This window comes from Trachurus japonicus, chromosome 24, assembly GCF_045865225.1.
Source record: "Trachurus japonicus isolate A0001 chromosome 24, Traja_1.0".
In the NCBI taxonomy this organism is placed as follows: domain Eukaryota; kingdom Metazoa; phylum Chordata; class Actinopteri; order Carangiformes; family Carangidae; genus Trachurus; species Trachurus japonicus.
In genome coordinates this window covers 26,197,355-26,215,398 of record NC_140930.1, presented here as the reverse complement: position 1 = coordinate 26,215,398, position 18,044 = coordinate 26,197,355, and the positions used below count along the sequence as shown (strand labels likewise).

General features: G+C 42.8%; 1 protein-coding gene across 3 annotated transcripts in view; it reads left to right on the top strand.

The window, feature by feature from the left end:
* plcb1l (phospholipase C beta 1-like) overlaps window positions 1-18,044 on the top strand; it is a 122,659-nt gene that overhangs the window by 23,964 nt on the left and 80,651 nt on the right. For all 3 annotated transcript variants that reach the window (XR_015035230.1, XM_085770998.1, XM_085770999.1), the window contains exon 3: window positions 11,580-11,648. Coding sequence is in view for 2 of the 3 variants with exons in the window: in XM_085770998.1 (XP_085627124.1) it covers window positions 11,580-11,648 (69 nt within the window). In the remaining variant the exon portion in view is untranslated. The remainder of the gene's footprint in view (window positions 1-11,579; window positions 11,649-18,044) is intronic.

Genomic DNA, 18,044 nt, shown 5'->3' with positions numbered 1-18,044 from the left:
ACTGCCAATTTCACAAGTGTACCACGCTGATTCATTCTCCTAACACTGCACAGAAGCACACACTGCATTAATTTTTTAACCCTGTTAATATATAAAGAGCTGTCATTTGCCTTTCTCCATTTTTCTTTCTCCCCCTCTCCCTTTCTGTCTCTCTCTCTTCATCCCAACTAATGTCTCAATCTGGGTTTTCCATATTAACTGAAAGGCCTCAATAAATTTCATTTAATTCATTTTGTTGGAGAGACGAGGGAAGTGGATGGCTTACGCTCAGTTCCTATTTGCTGATAAGGCAATTATAAGGCTTTTTGCTTTCGAACAATTTCCACTACTTCCTGCACATGAATGAATGACCAATCGCTCAAGTGGGCGACTGGAAAGAAGAGGTTTTTAACTGTATTTCAAAGAGACTGATGTGGAGTGGTCAGTGGGATAGTAAGTGGAGATAATCACAGAGAGCAAAGAGTACGTTTTTTTTTCTTTTCTCTCTCCTGGCTGCTGTTGTTAATCATTCACAAGCACGTTAGAGAGGGCTGCATATCATGTGTTCTCTCTCAGAAACCCCTGAATTAGACTTGTCTCATGTTTAGACAGCTCTCTCACACAGATTTCACTTTGTATTATTGATTGCTTTGATGCAGACTAATCGAAATAATTACATTAGATGTGCCTCTGATGTCTAAGAGGGCCGTAATTCCCACCAGCCAGGGGTTTTCTGGGTTTTCATGCCACCCTGCTGCTTTTCATTTTAAGCTGAATTCCTTTGTAGCCTGTAGCAATTATCTTGCTGCTGTCTCTCCATTTCCGCATGTTCGTGTCAGAAAGCTTATTAACAACACACTGAGGGACTCATTTTGGCCTTTAGTGTAGATTATTAACGTCTTCTCAGAGACGTACGTACAAAGTGAATAAATGTTGGAAAAATATCAAAGAAATCTTCTCAAAAGCACAAGGAAGGGCCTCAACAGAAGGATTTACATTTCAAACCACAACCTTCCCTGATGTACTTCACTCAGGTATTTCATCCACTATCACAGTGTTAAGTGTATCGCACGGTGCAGACTTAACACATCACTTCTGTTCTGTGACTGGTAAATACAGTTTACTGGTCATTTTTCTGCCAAGCAATCACTCTGTTGTCCACCTCCAGAAATCTCCCACTTCCTCTCGCTGTCCCATTTTTTTTGTTCAAGTAACTAAGTGTGTCACAAATGTGGGTCAGTCACTTCTCTTTCCCCACTAAAGTCAATTCAATTTGGTGGAACCATAAGAAGGCGTCAGATTTAAACAGCGTGGAGGTGCTCTGGGGCAAGGCAGGAAACACAGCAGTCTGTCATACTTAAAGTACCAGCTCCTCTCCCACAGTCTTCCTCGAGAGAGTTACATGATGGCAGAGAAAGGACCAACACCTGGCCCATTAGGAGGAGAGGGACATAGAGAATTACATTTCATTAGGACATAAGCAGACGAGGCAAAGCCAGGTTGGCGGTGATGGACACTTCTCATTGTGTTCCTCATTGTTTTCTGAACGTGTTGTGTTTGCATTTGTGGCTACAGTATTTTTTTTTAGGACCTGTTGACAAACGCAGGTAATTGCCCATGGAGGAGGATAAACAGACACATGGATTGTGGGTAGAGCCTGATTGGGACATCGACCTGGCTGGTAACACACACTCATTTGCTGGCTGAGTTGTATGTTTTGTTCTCTAACGGCGCTGCCATTACCGTGGTGGCACAGTTGAACCGAACGCGGCGTGACTGACAGTGGAAGCGGAGACCGAGATATCCTCTGACAGATGAAGGCAGTCAGTGTTAATGAGGTGTGTAAGACAGCACAGGCAGTGCTGCTCAAACATGTTGTTCTTATATATAGAAGGATTTGATTACCACTGGGTAACGAAGGGATAGTTCAACATTTTGGCAATTTGGCCCATTGCCATAATCCCTATAGTCATACAGTAGGTTTGTTACCTTTAATTGTCAGTGCAAGCTATTTTTAGAGCAGCGGAGCAGAGCCGCGAGCTGCTCAGAGCTACGCTACGGAGGCTAATGGGATTTCTTGGTTTCCCTCATCAAATTCATCAAATACACAATCCAACAACTCAACAACATCCAACAAAACGTTCTCGTGGACAAGTTGTGACCTGCACATTCACCACACTATGAGATAATAACCGAACATTACAAGACAGAGTTGAGGTAAATTCATGTAAATTCAAAATGTTGAATTATCATTTGTCTGTAGTGGCTCTTGTGGATTTGTATTGTTGAATCAGGTGACAACTATTCCAGAAAATGTGCTTCAACTGGTAGCAGCAAAGTCTGGAAGCTCTGAGCTCTGATGTTTTTGTAACTACTGATGGATACTTCTGTGGGGAGAGGAATTTGTTTCTTCTTTCATTGAAAACGGAGCAAGTCTGGAGGATGCCACTCTGTTCCAGCTGAGATGAAGAGGTGTTTTCATGGTTTCTGTGCTGGTGCAAAGGTGGAAGAGGAGATGTTTCTGCTGTCAGTCATCATGGGAAATGTCAACTCTCTGTCCAACAAGTAAAGAGTGAAGACTCAGGAAATAGACTTTTTTTCATACAAAACTTGTGTAGCTACATCCCACCAATGGCTACTGTTGAAGTTCCATGTGAAGTTCTCCATGAAGTCGTTGCTAGGATACAGACTACACATCCAGAGGCACTTTTCGTAATATCAAGAGACTTCATCCATGTTTCCCTGATGGAGGATGTTGTGGAGAGATGCACACTGAAGATGTTAGAGTCCATTTTGAACAACTCAGATCATCCGCTCCATAACCAAAAAGAGATACGAGCTTCTCAGCTAACGCCACGGAGGTTCATGGTATTTCCGGGCTTTCCCTCAAAACTCATCAAATACATAATCCAACAACGCCAAAACGCTCTCATGGACAAGTTGTGACCTGCACATTCACCACGCTATGAGATAATAACGGAACGTTATGAGACAGAGTTGTTATAGAGGTAAATGCATGGGTGAATGCGTAACTGCAGATGTGCGATCCCGTCGGGGGCAAACGTTTTTTGGCAAGGAGTCTCTTTTTGGCACAACACCGACTTTGCAATCGCCTTGAAATATCCCTTTAATGTTTACTTGTCCTTGCTCTCATCAAACTGTTCGAATTTAGGATGAAAAGAAAAGTGTGGAGTCAGAAGAACGTATAACCACAGAGTGCGTGAGGAAGGATCCTGGACAAGAAGAGACACAGGCACAGACAGGGAAAAGACAAAGAGCTTTGCCTCTAGAAAGGAAAGTGAAAAATGGATTTCTCTAAACCGTCCGCTTTGTCCTGACTTCAAAGGGTCCAGGGATTGCTCTTAGGAGGTGTCTAAATGAGGTGATGTGAAAGATGAGAGCCAGAGCTGCACTGTATCTGGCACTGGCAGCGATTCTCAAAGGACTTCAGTGGAGAGCCCCGACACAAGCACACACAGGCCCGCTGATCACTTTCAGCTCCCAGACCTGAACACAGAGACGCTGTGGGTGAATTTACTGTTTATCCCTTGTTCGGGGCCAAAGAATTTCATGTGTGGAAATCTCCCGCCTGCAAAAACAGTGTGAGATGAGTTTTCAGAAAGAAGAGGAAATAAAAAATCTATATGTGAATAATATCAATTGAATAGAAACTGACAAATATTTTGTAGTTGTACAGGTGAAGTGTAGTGTAGTGTGTGACTGAGAGAGCTAGTGTTTGTACTGTGGGATCTTTGTTTGTGTCTCGTCTGGTCTTTAATGACCTTAATTAATCCTATCTGGAGATTTTATGCATGTTTTTTTTATCTACGTGCGTGTAATTATGCATTCCTGTGTGTGTGTGTATGTGTGCAAGAGTGTTTGCCTTGCTCCAGGACTCTGAAGAGTATCTCAGATGTTCCACTGCAGCAGATAAGAGCCATTCGCAGTACGCCTGAAGGAAGCCACACAGACGGAGGAGCGGGCTTAAATGGAGTGGAGGAGTAAAGGGCTGAAGAAGATGGAGGACTGGATGGGGGGGGGGGTTAGGTGGTGTGTTAGCGTGCCTGTGTGTGTCGGTGGGGGACCAGACAAGACAAGATGTGAACTGTCATCTATCAGCACGAGAGCTGCTTTTGAGATGCAGGCAGATGGGAGGGGAGGGGGGAGGGGGGTGAAGAGGAACGGAGGAGGCAGATGTCCAAGGAGAGGAGAGGTGAGACAAGTGAGAAAGAGAGGCACATGTCCAAGGAAGCAGAGACAGACAGGAGAGGACAGAGTCAGTATGAAAGAAAAGAGGGAGGCAAATTCCTGGCAGAGGCAAAACAATGACGGAGAGAGAGAGAGAGAGAGAGAGAGAGAGAGAGAGAGCAGCAGAATGATGGACAGATGAGGGAAGCGGCTTTGCTTCCTCTGTCATACCACTCAGTTCTGCTATCTATCAGAGAGGAGTGCACTCCCTCCAGTATCCCTCACTACACTCCATCCGTCACTGTGTGTGCGAGCGCGTGTCTCCGTCCGCATCTGTCCGCGACGTGATTGGCCCTAGCCACGCTCCGAGGAAGACGGTGGCCGGTGCGAGCCGAGGAGCCGGCCACATCATCATCATCATCATCATCATCGCTCTCAGCCCCCAGAGTGTTTATAACGGCTGAACACAGCGGACAAAGCAGATTGATGACGGTGACGAGTTTGCGCGAGTATATGCACAAACGTGTGTGTATTTGCCTATTGAACTGAACTTCCCAGTGTGTATTAGACTGTGTGTGTGTGTGTGTGTGTGTGTGTGCGCTGATGTATAGCACAAAGATTCCTGCGGCCTTTATCTGAGTGTTGGTTGTTTTGTGGAGCGTGTCGGCTGCTGATAGCCACTATCAGCTGCAACCATACGCTGGGCCTCCATGTTTTCTCCCTCATAGCCATTCCTCCCTCGCTCCTCCCGTCCTACCTCTCCTCCTCTTTTCCTTCATTCCCACTGACCTCTAATTATTCTGTCCCTCCATCTGTCCGACCACAAACCCAACTCAATTGGATTACCAGAGTCATGTGATCCCACATTTTTATGACTCAACCTTATGTATGTATTATGTATAAACTGTCCTCATGCAACCCACTTACAAGGCACATTGAATTTATTTTCTTATGTGCATGTTACTTAACAATGAGAGTAGTGTCGGTGGAGTCGGTGTAGATTCCTGAACCTTTGAGTTTGTTCCTGGTTTTGACTTGACAAACTAGTTAAAGATTTCTTAAGGTGTGAGTGAGTAATACATTCTCCAAGAACCTGCTCTGTAGTGGGTTAGAGAGCACGCCCCATGTACATAGGCATATGCCTGAAGCGCTGATCGCCGAGAGTAAGTCTCTCTCCCCGCTTTCCTGTTTCTCTACACTGTCATATCAAATAAAGGCAAAAAAAAACACCTAAAAAATCTAGCAAAAAAAGAACATCCATCCTCAAATTTGAGTGACCATTAATTGCCATACAATTTTCGATTTAATGATCATTTTATGCCACTGTTATGCAGTAGTATACAGCCTAAGCATAGTTTAATAATATGAAGGAGAAGGAGAGCCATTTGTTGGCTTTAAACATTTGCATTCTGTTTGTCTGTAGGCTTTGTAACTAAATCCATGATGCTATTGTCAATAGATGTTCATCAAAATGCGGTCGTTGGATATTAGAAATGAAGCTCTGTGTGGCTCCATCCATGTGTCATTAAGCATAGCAGGAGAAGGGGGCACAATGTGAACAACAAGGAAATAGTGATGGAAATCTGACATTTCTGTTAGTTTCATCCAGCTGTTTTATACAGATGAATGGAAACCATGTTAACGATTATGCAAAATAATTGTGGTCAGCTCAAATGATTGAGATCAGGTGATTCTGTAAAAACTGTAACAGGGTTAGCCTGTTCCTACACTTTAAAAACCTGCACTTAGTTGTGGCTAGTGATTGCTGTCCAGGAGGGTTGACATGGCAACCAACAAGCGGTGAGATTTTACAGTAAAATATTGGCATTTGATTTGAAGGTTGCCGCAAAGGAACTCTGGTGGCAGTCACCAAGTGAGAAATATAGGATTTATTTAGAAGAGAGCAGAGGGTGAAGGAGGGAACTGGAACAAATTCAGTGCAGAAGAAATGAATGAAACAAAACTTCTTCTCCCCCAGTAGGAGGCTGGAGACCTTTGCTGCATATCCTCCTGCATCTCTGTACTCTCCTCTATCAAGGGGGGAAAAAAATCACAAAAAGTTCTTAACAAAGACGCATGCACAGGCCAAATGAACAAACAGGAAAAAAGCTCTCTTGTTTCATAGAATAGTTTAGGGCAGATCTGGAAAAGTTGTGCTGGTTAAAGAAGACATGTGCAGGAGACATAAATGTAAAGACGTATTTTGACTGTTATTAAGACTGTTAAACCACATTTTCATCGAGTCTGTCTTGTGACAAATCTGCTTTTGCATTCATTATACTTTTAAATGTCATAGTGGAATTGGGGGCAGATGAAGCTGCAGGATGATGCATCATTGCTTTAAGATGTTCAAGAGCATTCCTGTATTCTCTGGATTAAGGGACTACATAGCTCAGTGAAAGCTTGAGCCAAGCTGGAGACATTTCTGCAGAATTAGCTATAGAACCCAGACAGACTGTGGAGAGAAACTGAGCAGCTCCTACATGACGGCAAAGATAGAGCACTGTACACTTTTGAAAATGCACATTTTGCAGTGGTCAGTGTAACAATAAACTAGCCCAGTGGTGAATCATATGTCTGAGAAGACAAAATGAGCAGCACCATGAACTCAACAAAAACCTTTCCATGGACTGGGCAAGTTAAAAACCTATTTTCTGAATTTATTTTTCAGTGAGTCATTTAACCTTTGTATAACCACTTTACATTCAGACCAAGGATTGAAATATTACATTTTATCTGGAGACTTAGGATAGAAGTGGTGGATGAAAAACAGGCTGAATTAGTTACTTGGAGTTTGAAAAGTCCCTTAAGCAGCCTTGTGGCAATGCCAGCCTCTCCAGTTTAGCTTAAGGCTTTTGTCATATGCTGTTTCTAATTTCTCTTCCACTTCTGCTGTCCTTCCCCAGTTTATATAACGAAGCGTCTAATCCGTGGAAATAATTCAAAAAGCAACCGTTCCTCTTGTGAGCGTCTGATACTAAGCTATTGTCTGACTGGCACGACAGAAGACAAAACTTCGACCCTTAGTGCAAGGTCTGTAGAGGCTGCACACTGTTTTTGTGAACAAATGCTCAAATAAAATGTACACAATGTCACCTTCCTTCTAGATACACAACAAGTTTTCTTCTCTTTGGTGTGACTGTTTGCAGCTTTTTGACTTCCTCTCTGTAGCTCAGCCACTTCAGGTGAAAAGGTCTGTGACTTTATCACTGTGGAGCTGTAGGAGTCACTCTGTAGGAACCCAAGTGGAGCAGCTGAGTGGATGTGACTCTCAGCCAAGTTCAAGCACAGCACTCCTCCAACCATTTCCCCTCACAACAGACCATGTTTTCTGGCAGCCGAGTGGTTGGAGGGCCACTCACAGGGACAGGCACAGCACCTGTGCTGCTCTACTGTGTTTTGTTCCACCTAGGTAATAGCTCTTTCTGTGATTAGGAAACACATCCATGCACAGAAATGTCTGACCCTGAATCTTATGCATACAAAAAGCATCAGTTGCATTAGTCATGCAGTGGTCTTATTTAGCTTTGCACCACATAAAACAACATATCAACACTTTATTTCATCTTTTTGACTTGCAATATAATTAATTATTTTGGAGTTGTTGGATTGTGTATTTGATGAGTTTAATGAGGGAAACCAAGAAATCCCATTAGCCTCCGTAGCGTAGCTCTGAGCAGCTTGCAGCTCTGCTCCACCGCTCTAAAAACAGCTTGCACCGACAAATAAAGGTAACGAACCTACTGCTAAAACTATAGGGATTATGGCAATTTGCCAAAAATGTTGAACTATCCCTTTAAAGCACAACTTAATGGTCACAACCCAATTCAATACATGAAGCAAGGTTGTAGATAAAACATGAGTGTTGAAATAACCATTTATTACTTGTTAGTGCGTTGACGATGTGATCCAATTGATCTCTCACGTCTTTATCTACTACACATGATTATTTGAGCTACCATGGTCTCATCCCTGGAACTTTAATCTCTCACAAATAGCAGCAGATGTGTCCAAACTGTATGTTATCCCCACACTGGCCTCGGTACAATAGACAAAGCAGTGCTCTTTCAAACACGTCCCTCTTCACTGGCTTCCTGCCTTCACTTTCTTTGCTCCTTGTCTGTGTTGCTCAGCAGCGGCCCTGAGCCCTGTGGAGTGCACATCCATTTTGGACCCGGAGGCTGTCAAGCATGCTGTTGGTGAATGAGCAAGCTAACCTGTGGCTTTCAGCCTCCCCACTTCCCCTTATTCTTTTCTTCCTTTCTACCCTCCACTCCATGTTCTTAAACTCCTCTCTCTCTCTCTCTCTCTTTTTTTTTCACGCCAGCCCATCCTTTCTTTGCTCATGCAGCTAAAGCTGTGATAGCTTGCTGCTTCGAAGGTCAAACTCAACTCAGACTTGTAGTGAAACCAACAAACCTAGGCAGATTCTGCTGACCCCAATGTAGATACTAATAGGATTTATTTTTATTATTCAAATCATTTAAAACCAGGTTTTCTATGTCACATTTCACACACAAGTGAACCAGTCTTCTTTATATTAAGGGATAACACAGATTGGTCCACACAACACAAGGACATGGTACATGTAGCAGAGGAACATTCGATAACAAAATGACTCAAAGATCAATACTGGATCTCCTGTAGTTTCAGATAAACACTGCCCCCCTCACTGGATACTTAGAAAAGGAATGAGTTTAATTTTAGAAGAAAGGCGGCTTGTTGCAGATGTTGCGTGCCGTGAACAGCGGCTCCGCAGCAGATATAGACAAAGAAGCATAAAAAATAGAAAAAAGAAGAAAAAAAACCTGGGCCCAGGGCCAGTACAGGTTGAGCATGTTCATTAATTTCTGTATTTTCTCTCCCGCTGGCCCGGCTCACTTCCTGGACGTGCAGTAGATCCTAATAGGCTTTAGCAAATCAGAGGAACCTTGCTCACTGTTTTGATGCACACCAAAAGAGAGAGGGAGCTACATTAGAGAGAGACAGACAAGACAAGAGTGCAATCAATACAAGGAGATGACAGAAATGAAAAAAACAGATACAGAAACATGTGTCATGGAAAATAAACGAGGGAAATTAAGCAGGAGAAGTACTGGCCAGGTTGCTAGACCCCCAAAGTGCTTTAATTAACCAACTGTGCAGCGTCTGCAATCATAAATCCAAGTCTGTATGAATAAAATGCCTTCGCTGTCAACTAACCTATTTACATCGACACAATGAGTAAGCCACGCTCACTGTAGCAAATGCTGACTCAGAGCTTTTGGATGTTGCAGTAATAACTACACGTGTTTTGCCTTTGCTGCACACCGTGTGAGCTGCTACAGGCTGTTTGCCTTAAAGAGGCTGTATATGTTAACACTTGACCAGCTCAGAGCCGGGGTAGCTGTGCAGGGCCAGAGGGCACAAAGAAGGGACCCCATCAGCGAGCTGCTTCCTGCAGCCCCACTGCTCCACCAGACCCCCATGCTGAGCTCCGTCTCTCTAAAGTGACTTCAAAGGCAGGCTTTTGCAGACCTGATGTAGGCGGTGACCTTTGACTCAGAGGCTGCCTCTGTGCAAACAGGGACAGCCTAATTGATGCTACACATTTCAGAAAAGGAATAACATGTCGTTGTGCAGCACAGCCACAAAGCAGAGTGGTTGAATCTCATGCCTCTTGTCTGGAGACAGACTGATGGGTCTACTGTAGCAGGTACAATTATGTATGACCTCGAATCACCGGCATTTATTTAATAGTTCTGTAAGAAGAGCTTTATGTGTTTCAGGTTTCCTTGGGTAAAATTTACCCCTACATGGAAAAACAAAAGGATATTTGTTCCATAACGGTGAATCATCATTGTGCCTCCTGTATACGAATTAATTACAATAGGTAATAGAATTGAAAGAAACAAAACCACACACTGAACTAACACACCTTTAATTTATATTCTGAGATTTAAAAAAAAAAGAAAAGAAATAGAAAATTGTCCTGGGTGGCCACCAAGGCAAGTGTAGCTTCATAGATAAGGAAGAAATCTTGGTGCAATTTTCCACCAAACTCACGGCCTTGAGATAGTCAGATAGCAGCGTTTGCGGCTGGAGATTGAGTCAAGCCCCAGTCGCTTCTTGTCTCCCCAGATAATGCTGAGTGGACACACAGTTCGCTCTGGTCAATTTTCTACCTTGTGTCCTGGGTCCGTCTCAGGGAGATGGAGGGAGAGATAATCTACACTGATAACAGGATGTGATGACTGAAGGAAGGCACCAGGGGCCTCCTGTGCAGTTTGCATTTTTATAAACATTTACTGCTAACCACATTACTGGCTACTTAAAGGACAATATTCATGCAAATAAGTGTGACGCAGTTGGTCGATGGGTCGGTGGTTGTGTGAAGGATCCTGTATCTGTGGTGTGTGTCCACTTGGAGATGAACACAGGTTGGCTTTCCTGCAAACTGGGTAGAGGGAGAGCTTTAGGCCAAGATCAGACCGGTAAAGCTCTTCATTTTGACTTTACTAAAGGAAAAAAGACTTGATTATGTATTGTGGTAACAAGTTATCCTAATGCACATATCTTTATAGTGTCAATATTTTCTCTGCATTCGTTTTAAATTCTCTCTTCTCCAGCTTTGCCTCTGCTGCTGGCAGATGGAATGAGAAACTCTGACATGCTTTCATACACTGCTGAATCAATAATGGATCACCAATAGAGCCAAAGTTTTCATTTTCTCAAAATTCTTTGACTTTTTAGTTGGATGTTCACAGTATTTTCATCTCATTTGAAGATCCATTTTATTTTGAATGCCTTCTTGAGTCTCTTTGCTGTGTGACTACCACACCAACCAGGGGCAGAGCTTCAAGCAGCAGCAGGACATTGTGCTGGTTCATATCAACCAGTTTCTTTCCGTACGAACAGTGATTCCAGTGGTGCTCTTTGCTCTGCGGATGAGGATATAGTCTGTCATTAAATACAAACAGCACTTTTCTCCTTGGCGTCTGGCAGGTTCCAGTAGTTCAGGACCTGATCTCAGCCGGATGCGCCATAGAACCAGTTCTTACTGGTTATTCAGATGGGGTGCTCACCTTGCCACAGGAACTTTTTACACATTTGTTCCTATTTTGTGCACAACACCACAATGACACCTTTGCAGGACAAAGTGTCATTGGGCTTGTATCTGTCTACCCTGAATGACTCCCACATGACATCTGGTATTGAGGCTAATGTTGTCCCTGCACACACGCACACACACACACACACACACACACACACACGCACACACACGACATGAAATGCTTCCAGTCACATGTGGCAGGTTTAGAAACAGAAAGGGCCACTTCCATGGGCACTGGATGTCTTTGAGCCCTAAACTGTTTTTGAATTACCACTTGATTGACACTGATTAATTTAGCTGTGCATCTCTGTGTTTGCAGGATACAGACCTACTGGATATAGCGTTCATAAAAGATGCCAGAAATGGAAAGTGTACCAAAACGCCAAAGGTAAGCCCACAATTCACTAATCTGAGCTGACTGCCCGGCGGATGTACTTAAATATGAATGTGAATACATATTTATATAGTTGTTGTTTTTTTGCTGCTGATTTGTTTTGTAAATGTTTATTTTTTTCACAGAAATGATGTCACAGCTGGCTTATAGCTCACTTATGATTCAGACACTCCATCCATCTATTTAGTGACTGTTATGGACAGGATTTAAATGGTTGAGGTGGTTGTAATGACTTACATTTATATGGGGTGTCTGTGGTCATACATGTTAATATGGTCATACATGTAAATGTGGACATAATGTACTTCTGTGCGCTCATTTTGTAAACCTACATTCAAATGCCGATGAATGTATTCATGTGTAGCCGTGTGTGTGTAACTGTTCACAATCCATATCTGATATCATTTTTGCAGTGTGAATACATAAGTGAGTTAGTGGGAATCAAAGGACATTCAGGACTGTCAAACCTGGTTTGAATTCAAACCCACACAGTAACAGTACATGGATGGTTTCCCAAAACACACCAGTCCAAGGTGTCCAAATCGCTAGTTCACAGCTAATTAAAATTTTATTGATAACAAGTGATGAGCAAAGAATTTCCACACACTTTCTTTTTATCTGGCACAGTGTAACTATCAGTGAATTTAGCACATTCTGGTGCAATTACAAAGCCAAATCCATTTCTCACAGTTCATTTTTCCACTTACCAAGCCTCGACTAGAACAATACCCTGCATTCTACCCACTTTCTTTTTATACATATCTGCATAATACGTCGGATTCGTACTGGTCGTGGTCCTGTTCAGCCTCGTTATGTTGTTTCATAGCAGCAGCGGTCTCATCATCAGTTTGACTCGGTGCAGCAGGAGAAGCAGGTGGGGGTCGCACACTGCTGCTCTGTCTGGGGATTGAGTAATGATGGAATGAGTACAATAACACAGAGAGGATTCATGCATTTCTAAACAGCTTACAGAGTGATGCTACCCAGGGAGGAGACATTACCACGTGACACGTAAGATGGTCGAAGCATTGGAAATCCATTACTGGGAGATGGAGTGGTGATGCACCCTGGGCATTGTAATGGGAGCACCAGTGAGACACAGTGTCTGAGGGCTTGATGAGATGAGGAGAGGAAGGGAAGCAACAGGGATGGGTCACAGCAGAGACTATGCAGAGGAGAGGAAAGGAAGCAGAAGGAACAGACAAGGAGAGTTTTTAACTGAAGGACAGTGGAAGGCGAGGCGGAGGATGAGAGGAAATGAGGAGGGACAGAGAGATAATGTGAGGTCAGAGGAAGATGTCAGGTGAGAAGCACAGATAATACCAGACAGCCGTTGCTGTAAGTGGACAACATCTTTCATGCCTTTCTTCTCAGGCATTTCTCCTTCACACTCCTTAAAGATCAGAAGGTCGGTGTGGTGAATGTTTTGCAAAGATCACTATGCTATTAACTTCAGCCGAGGGCTGAATGAATGTTTTTTATCCTGTCATACAGAATTCAAAATGATGATATTGGTTCTGCAGGACTGCTGAAAATATATAATGCTGATTTAGACACGGAAATACACAACTTCTGTGGTGTGTGCCAAACAGTATACTCAAAAATACACCATCATGACTTGTATTGCAAATTAACATTTAAAGCAGATTAAAATCAATCAGGAAGATGATGCAGTGCAATGAAAATGAATTAAGACATCAGTATTGTTCTGAGGATGAAATAAGGAGGAGCTGATTCACATAGGAGCTCTTTCTTTTATCAATGTGTTGAGCTTAAACTTTAACTCTGCAGGTCAGACATCACTTATGAAATTCTTATTTCTCTGTGTTGTTGTTGTGTCAGTTGGTTTTATATTTTCGTGCTCCCTGCAGTGTAAAGCTCAAACTGCTACTTCTGCTCTCACTCAAGGGCTCCCTCAACAGCATTCATTCATTCATGAAAATTGCAGACGACCGACACACTTTCCGAGACGAGATGAGACTTTGGCCTCATGATGACACGACGGTAAAAAGCTTCAGAAGTGCTTTCAGGAGTCCTGCGTTTCCACCAAATATTGTCAGACTCAGATACGATCATTCTCAGCAGACTGGCTGGAAATGGGCTCCAGATGGAAAAGCTGGTTTCGCTAGCCTCTTCTGAGCCCTGGTTCCTACTACAGAGCCTGTTACTTCATATCGTCTGTGAACCGCATTGGAATTTCCCCCCCTGAACGCAATTAAGATTTGGAGCGTGCTGCCGTGCTCATCGACAGCGTGTGGGCAGCTCGTCTGACCTCTGATGAACTCACGCCACCTTGCCCACAGGCTGCCGCTACTCGGTTATGATTCATACATTTTCCCTAGGAAGACACACACACACACAGATACGCCAGACGCCACACACACAAAACACAAATCACATATACATTTCATAGTGACGAATGGTCAGTATCATTTGCACATTGCACTTCGATACCAATCCCACACAGGAACACAAACGCATAAACACCGAGTAGAATAACTAAGCATGACAACAGCATTGTCCTTTGTTCTACACTGCTGATGCTAATTAGCATGTGTCCGCCCCATCATCATTCAGATTGATTAGATTGGCTGCTTGTCAAAATGACAAGAGGCAACCTTTGTTTGACGGGTGCCTCCAGAAATAAATCACACACCCTCGGGTCTTGTGAGCAGAGGACAGAACTAATAATCATCCACTTCATCATATACCCACAGATAGCTGGAGGAGGGGACATGGAGCTAACAAAAACTTCAACTGTTGCGTCGCCGTCTATCATTATTTGTGCATTTGCAGATATCATATATATAAGTATTCGCAGTTTGTTTAATTTTGGCAGTGACACTCTGCTATCAGGAGGATGAGCACAGATTTTTTTTTCTTTCACCTCGTGGCAGTATCTTCTTTCATCTCCAATTGTTTGAATAAGCCGGTATTAACTTTTTATCTTCAAATTTATGAACAAAATGCAACAACAACGTCCCTACTACTTCGAAATCTAAATACTGTATGACATTAATATAATGAGTTCAAAACCTCGTCAGTATACAACTGTTATATACAGATCAGACAATATGATCACCTTCATACATAATTGATTGATTGAAAGTACTGTACAAGTGCTTTGTGATATAACGTACCTTGCATGGTCAGGGTTTTCTTTTTTTTAGTCTGCAAAATACCATTTTCTTAGTACTAGTACTCGTATACTTAATTATGTATAATCTCATTCTGTACCTCTACTTTGCTTCTCTTCATCACCTATAATTGTACTGTGTTAACATTTGATACACATCAACCAGCGAACATCTAGTGCAGCAGAAACAACAATTAGGGAATTGTTTAATATCTTAAAATGAGATCATCCAATGTTTTGCAGGCCTGTCATTTAAGAACAGTTTCTTATCACATCATAGAAGCTTCCAGACAAGAACTCTGCGCTTCAGTTCTTCTTTAGGGAAAAAAAACACTGGGTCTAGCTGCTACAAATTTAATTAACCATCCATTGCGAGTGTTACTCAGAGGGTCTTTAGTCAGTATGTCCATGTACTGTAGATACGCAGTAATGTACAACAAGCAACAGGTCAGGGTAGAATTAAACATACCTGGGAATTAAATTCCCAGGTATGTTTAATTCTATGGAAATTCTAATGGAAATTGCTTTTTCCCTTGTAAGTAGCACCAAATTAGACTGGGACCCCACTGCTATCTTCCCTGGCCTGAACATTGCAGGAGTCTGCTGTTTAAGAGTCTATGTGGATCTTCTCCTGGTTTGATCCTTCACTACCATTCTCCTGGGTTTGAACTGTTGGAAAAGATGCAGGTTCAGCGGTATGGGGATGGGACCATCTTCCATGGGGTTGGGGGCTGGGTCCTCCACTGCCATCCTCTATGGGCTGAACCATTTCAGCAGTTCAGCAGAGGTTAATCTAATAGAAAAGTGCCAAAGATGCTATAAGGTGTGTGTTTCTATTTGTCACAAACTTTTGTAAATGTATAATTACAGCTGAAGACAGCAGCCACCTTGTCTTATTGTTATCAATTCTATAAAATTGGGTGGGAATGGGATCTGTAGGACTGAGCCTACTGTAGATAAACATTAGTTCATGTTTTTCTCATGTTCTTTTAACAAGGTTTATTGTTTTACATATGTTAGCGGCTCAGGTTCCTGCAGCAGACCTCACTGTTCCAAAGCACCATATTGTCTCTTTATTAAATCAGATTAGCTTGTTCCTGCACAACGTGTTCCCTCTTCTCAGCACAAAACCAAACAGCTAAAACCACATCTGCCATCTCTGGTGGACACTTCACCGTCTGACTAACTACACAGCTGTTTAGATCTTCCCTACTACTCCCCTGCCTCCTCATGCACTGTGCATTTACAAGTCTCTTTCCATCTTTCTGCTCCCTGGGACTTTTGGATGTCTTCTTTCATTGGACTTTCTTTAACAATTCTGGCAAGAGGAAAAGTAATCAGCATCTCACCATGCTGCTCAGAGTAGGTGTCAGACAAAATTACATGCATTCTTTCTGTCGCCAAGACAACCAAACTGATACCTGTCTATGAAATGTCCTGCCTGTGCTCAGTACCTGTGAAGTCCAGGCTGTAAAATACATGTGGAAAATAGAAAACCTCAATGACACAGTGTTCAGAACACCAGCCTTCATTCTCAGATCTTTTCATTTATTTTTCGAGCACTGATACTCGATACACAATAGAAGGGCAGAATGCAGAACGACGTGGCCTGATAGTTCAGATATTCTTATCTTACTTTGGTCTCTTCTGACATGTGCTGGTGATTATTTTGTTGTGTGATTGTTAAACAAAACAAAGCTTATCCGCCCCTTGATTCATGCATGATGGGACTGAGATACTGCAGACCAGCTGAGTGTAGCAGATGGCTGTATAGACTCTGGTGCTTTCACACACAGGCAGAGAAGTTCTCAAAAGTTTTCCGGCTGTAGCCTAGTATTGGTAGATTTCACACATAAACAGGTATGTCTTCCCAGGGAAGTTTTCACAGAAACCTTCATCGCAGTCAACTGAGAGGGGAACAAACTGATTTCCGGGTGTTGTCACAAATGATAGTTTACAAAGGTGGATCGTCTGGACAGATGCAGCCACTGTTATCAGCTGAGAAACACATGGCGATCACTCACAACTGTAAAACAAAGGTGGAAAACAACCACAGCCGCTCAGCAACAGTGTGTATTTAAAGCGCAGAATGAAGGATGTGAGTGATGCTCAAAGATGGACAGTCTTTAACTGTTGTGCAATAAATCAACTGCAATACAACAGTTTTAAGTGCTTATATTTTATTTTATGGCTTCCCTTGTTGTTTGGATAGTGAATTAAAATGTAATACGTTCGCAAGAGTTGGCAGCAGAATCGAGGCGACAGTTTTCCTTTCCTCCAGAGCAATTTGTTCCTCCAGACTTTTGTGAGGTGAGAGGAAGCAGCCACCAGCACTGCCTAAAGCTCACAGCAAAGAGGAGTGCTGCTAAATACAGAGCAGCTTGTGTGTCCCCAGCAGTGTAACAGGATCTGGGAGAGGCCAACAGGCCATTATCACCACGACTCTGTCTGGCCAACAAAGCCAGCTAAAGCTCTATCTCCCCCAGCAGCAAGCGCCAAACAGCTCCTCCGAGTACCTGCCTAGCTACTGTGGGCTTTAGAGCCGCCCTCTGTAATACACTTGTTCTATGCATACTCAAATGAGCTGTGTTATCAGCATGTTTGAGGCTGTGATTACATAGTTTAGAAATCAAACGTCAAGCATATCACTGCCCTGCATTTATCTCTATCACTGTGGGACACTGTCTTAGCAAAGTACATTTTCCCTCAGCCCCAAACCTTGGGTTGACAGCTCTGATCACTACTGACATATAACATTTAGCAAAGCAAGGTATTACAGCTAACTAAAAATATACCATTAACAGGTTATTTTAAAGGGATAGTTTAACATTTTGGCAAATTGGCCCATTGCCATAACCCCTATAGTTTTAGGAGCAGGTTTGTTACCTTTAATTGTTGGTGCAAGATATTTTTAGAACGGTGGAGCAGATCTGCGCGCTGCTCAGAGCTACGCTACGGAGGCTAATGGGATTTCTTGGTTTCCCTCATCAAACTCATCAAATACACAATCCAACAACTCCAAAATGCTCTGGTGGACAAGTTGTGACCTGCACATTCACTATTCGCTATGAGGTAATAACGGAACATTACATTGTTTCAAAGATAAATTCATGCAAAACCTCTGATGCAGGTTCCTGTCGAGGACAGTTTTTCGGCAAGCAGTCATTTGCCTCCAAAACAACTCCGCTCCGAGCAGCTCACAGCTCTGCCGTTCGAAAAATAGCTTGCATCGATAATTAAATAACAAACCTACT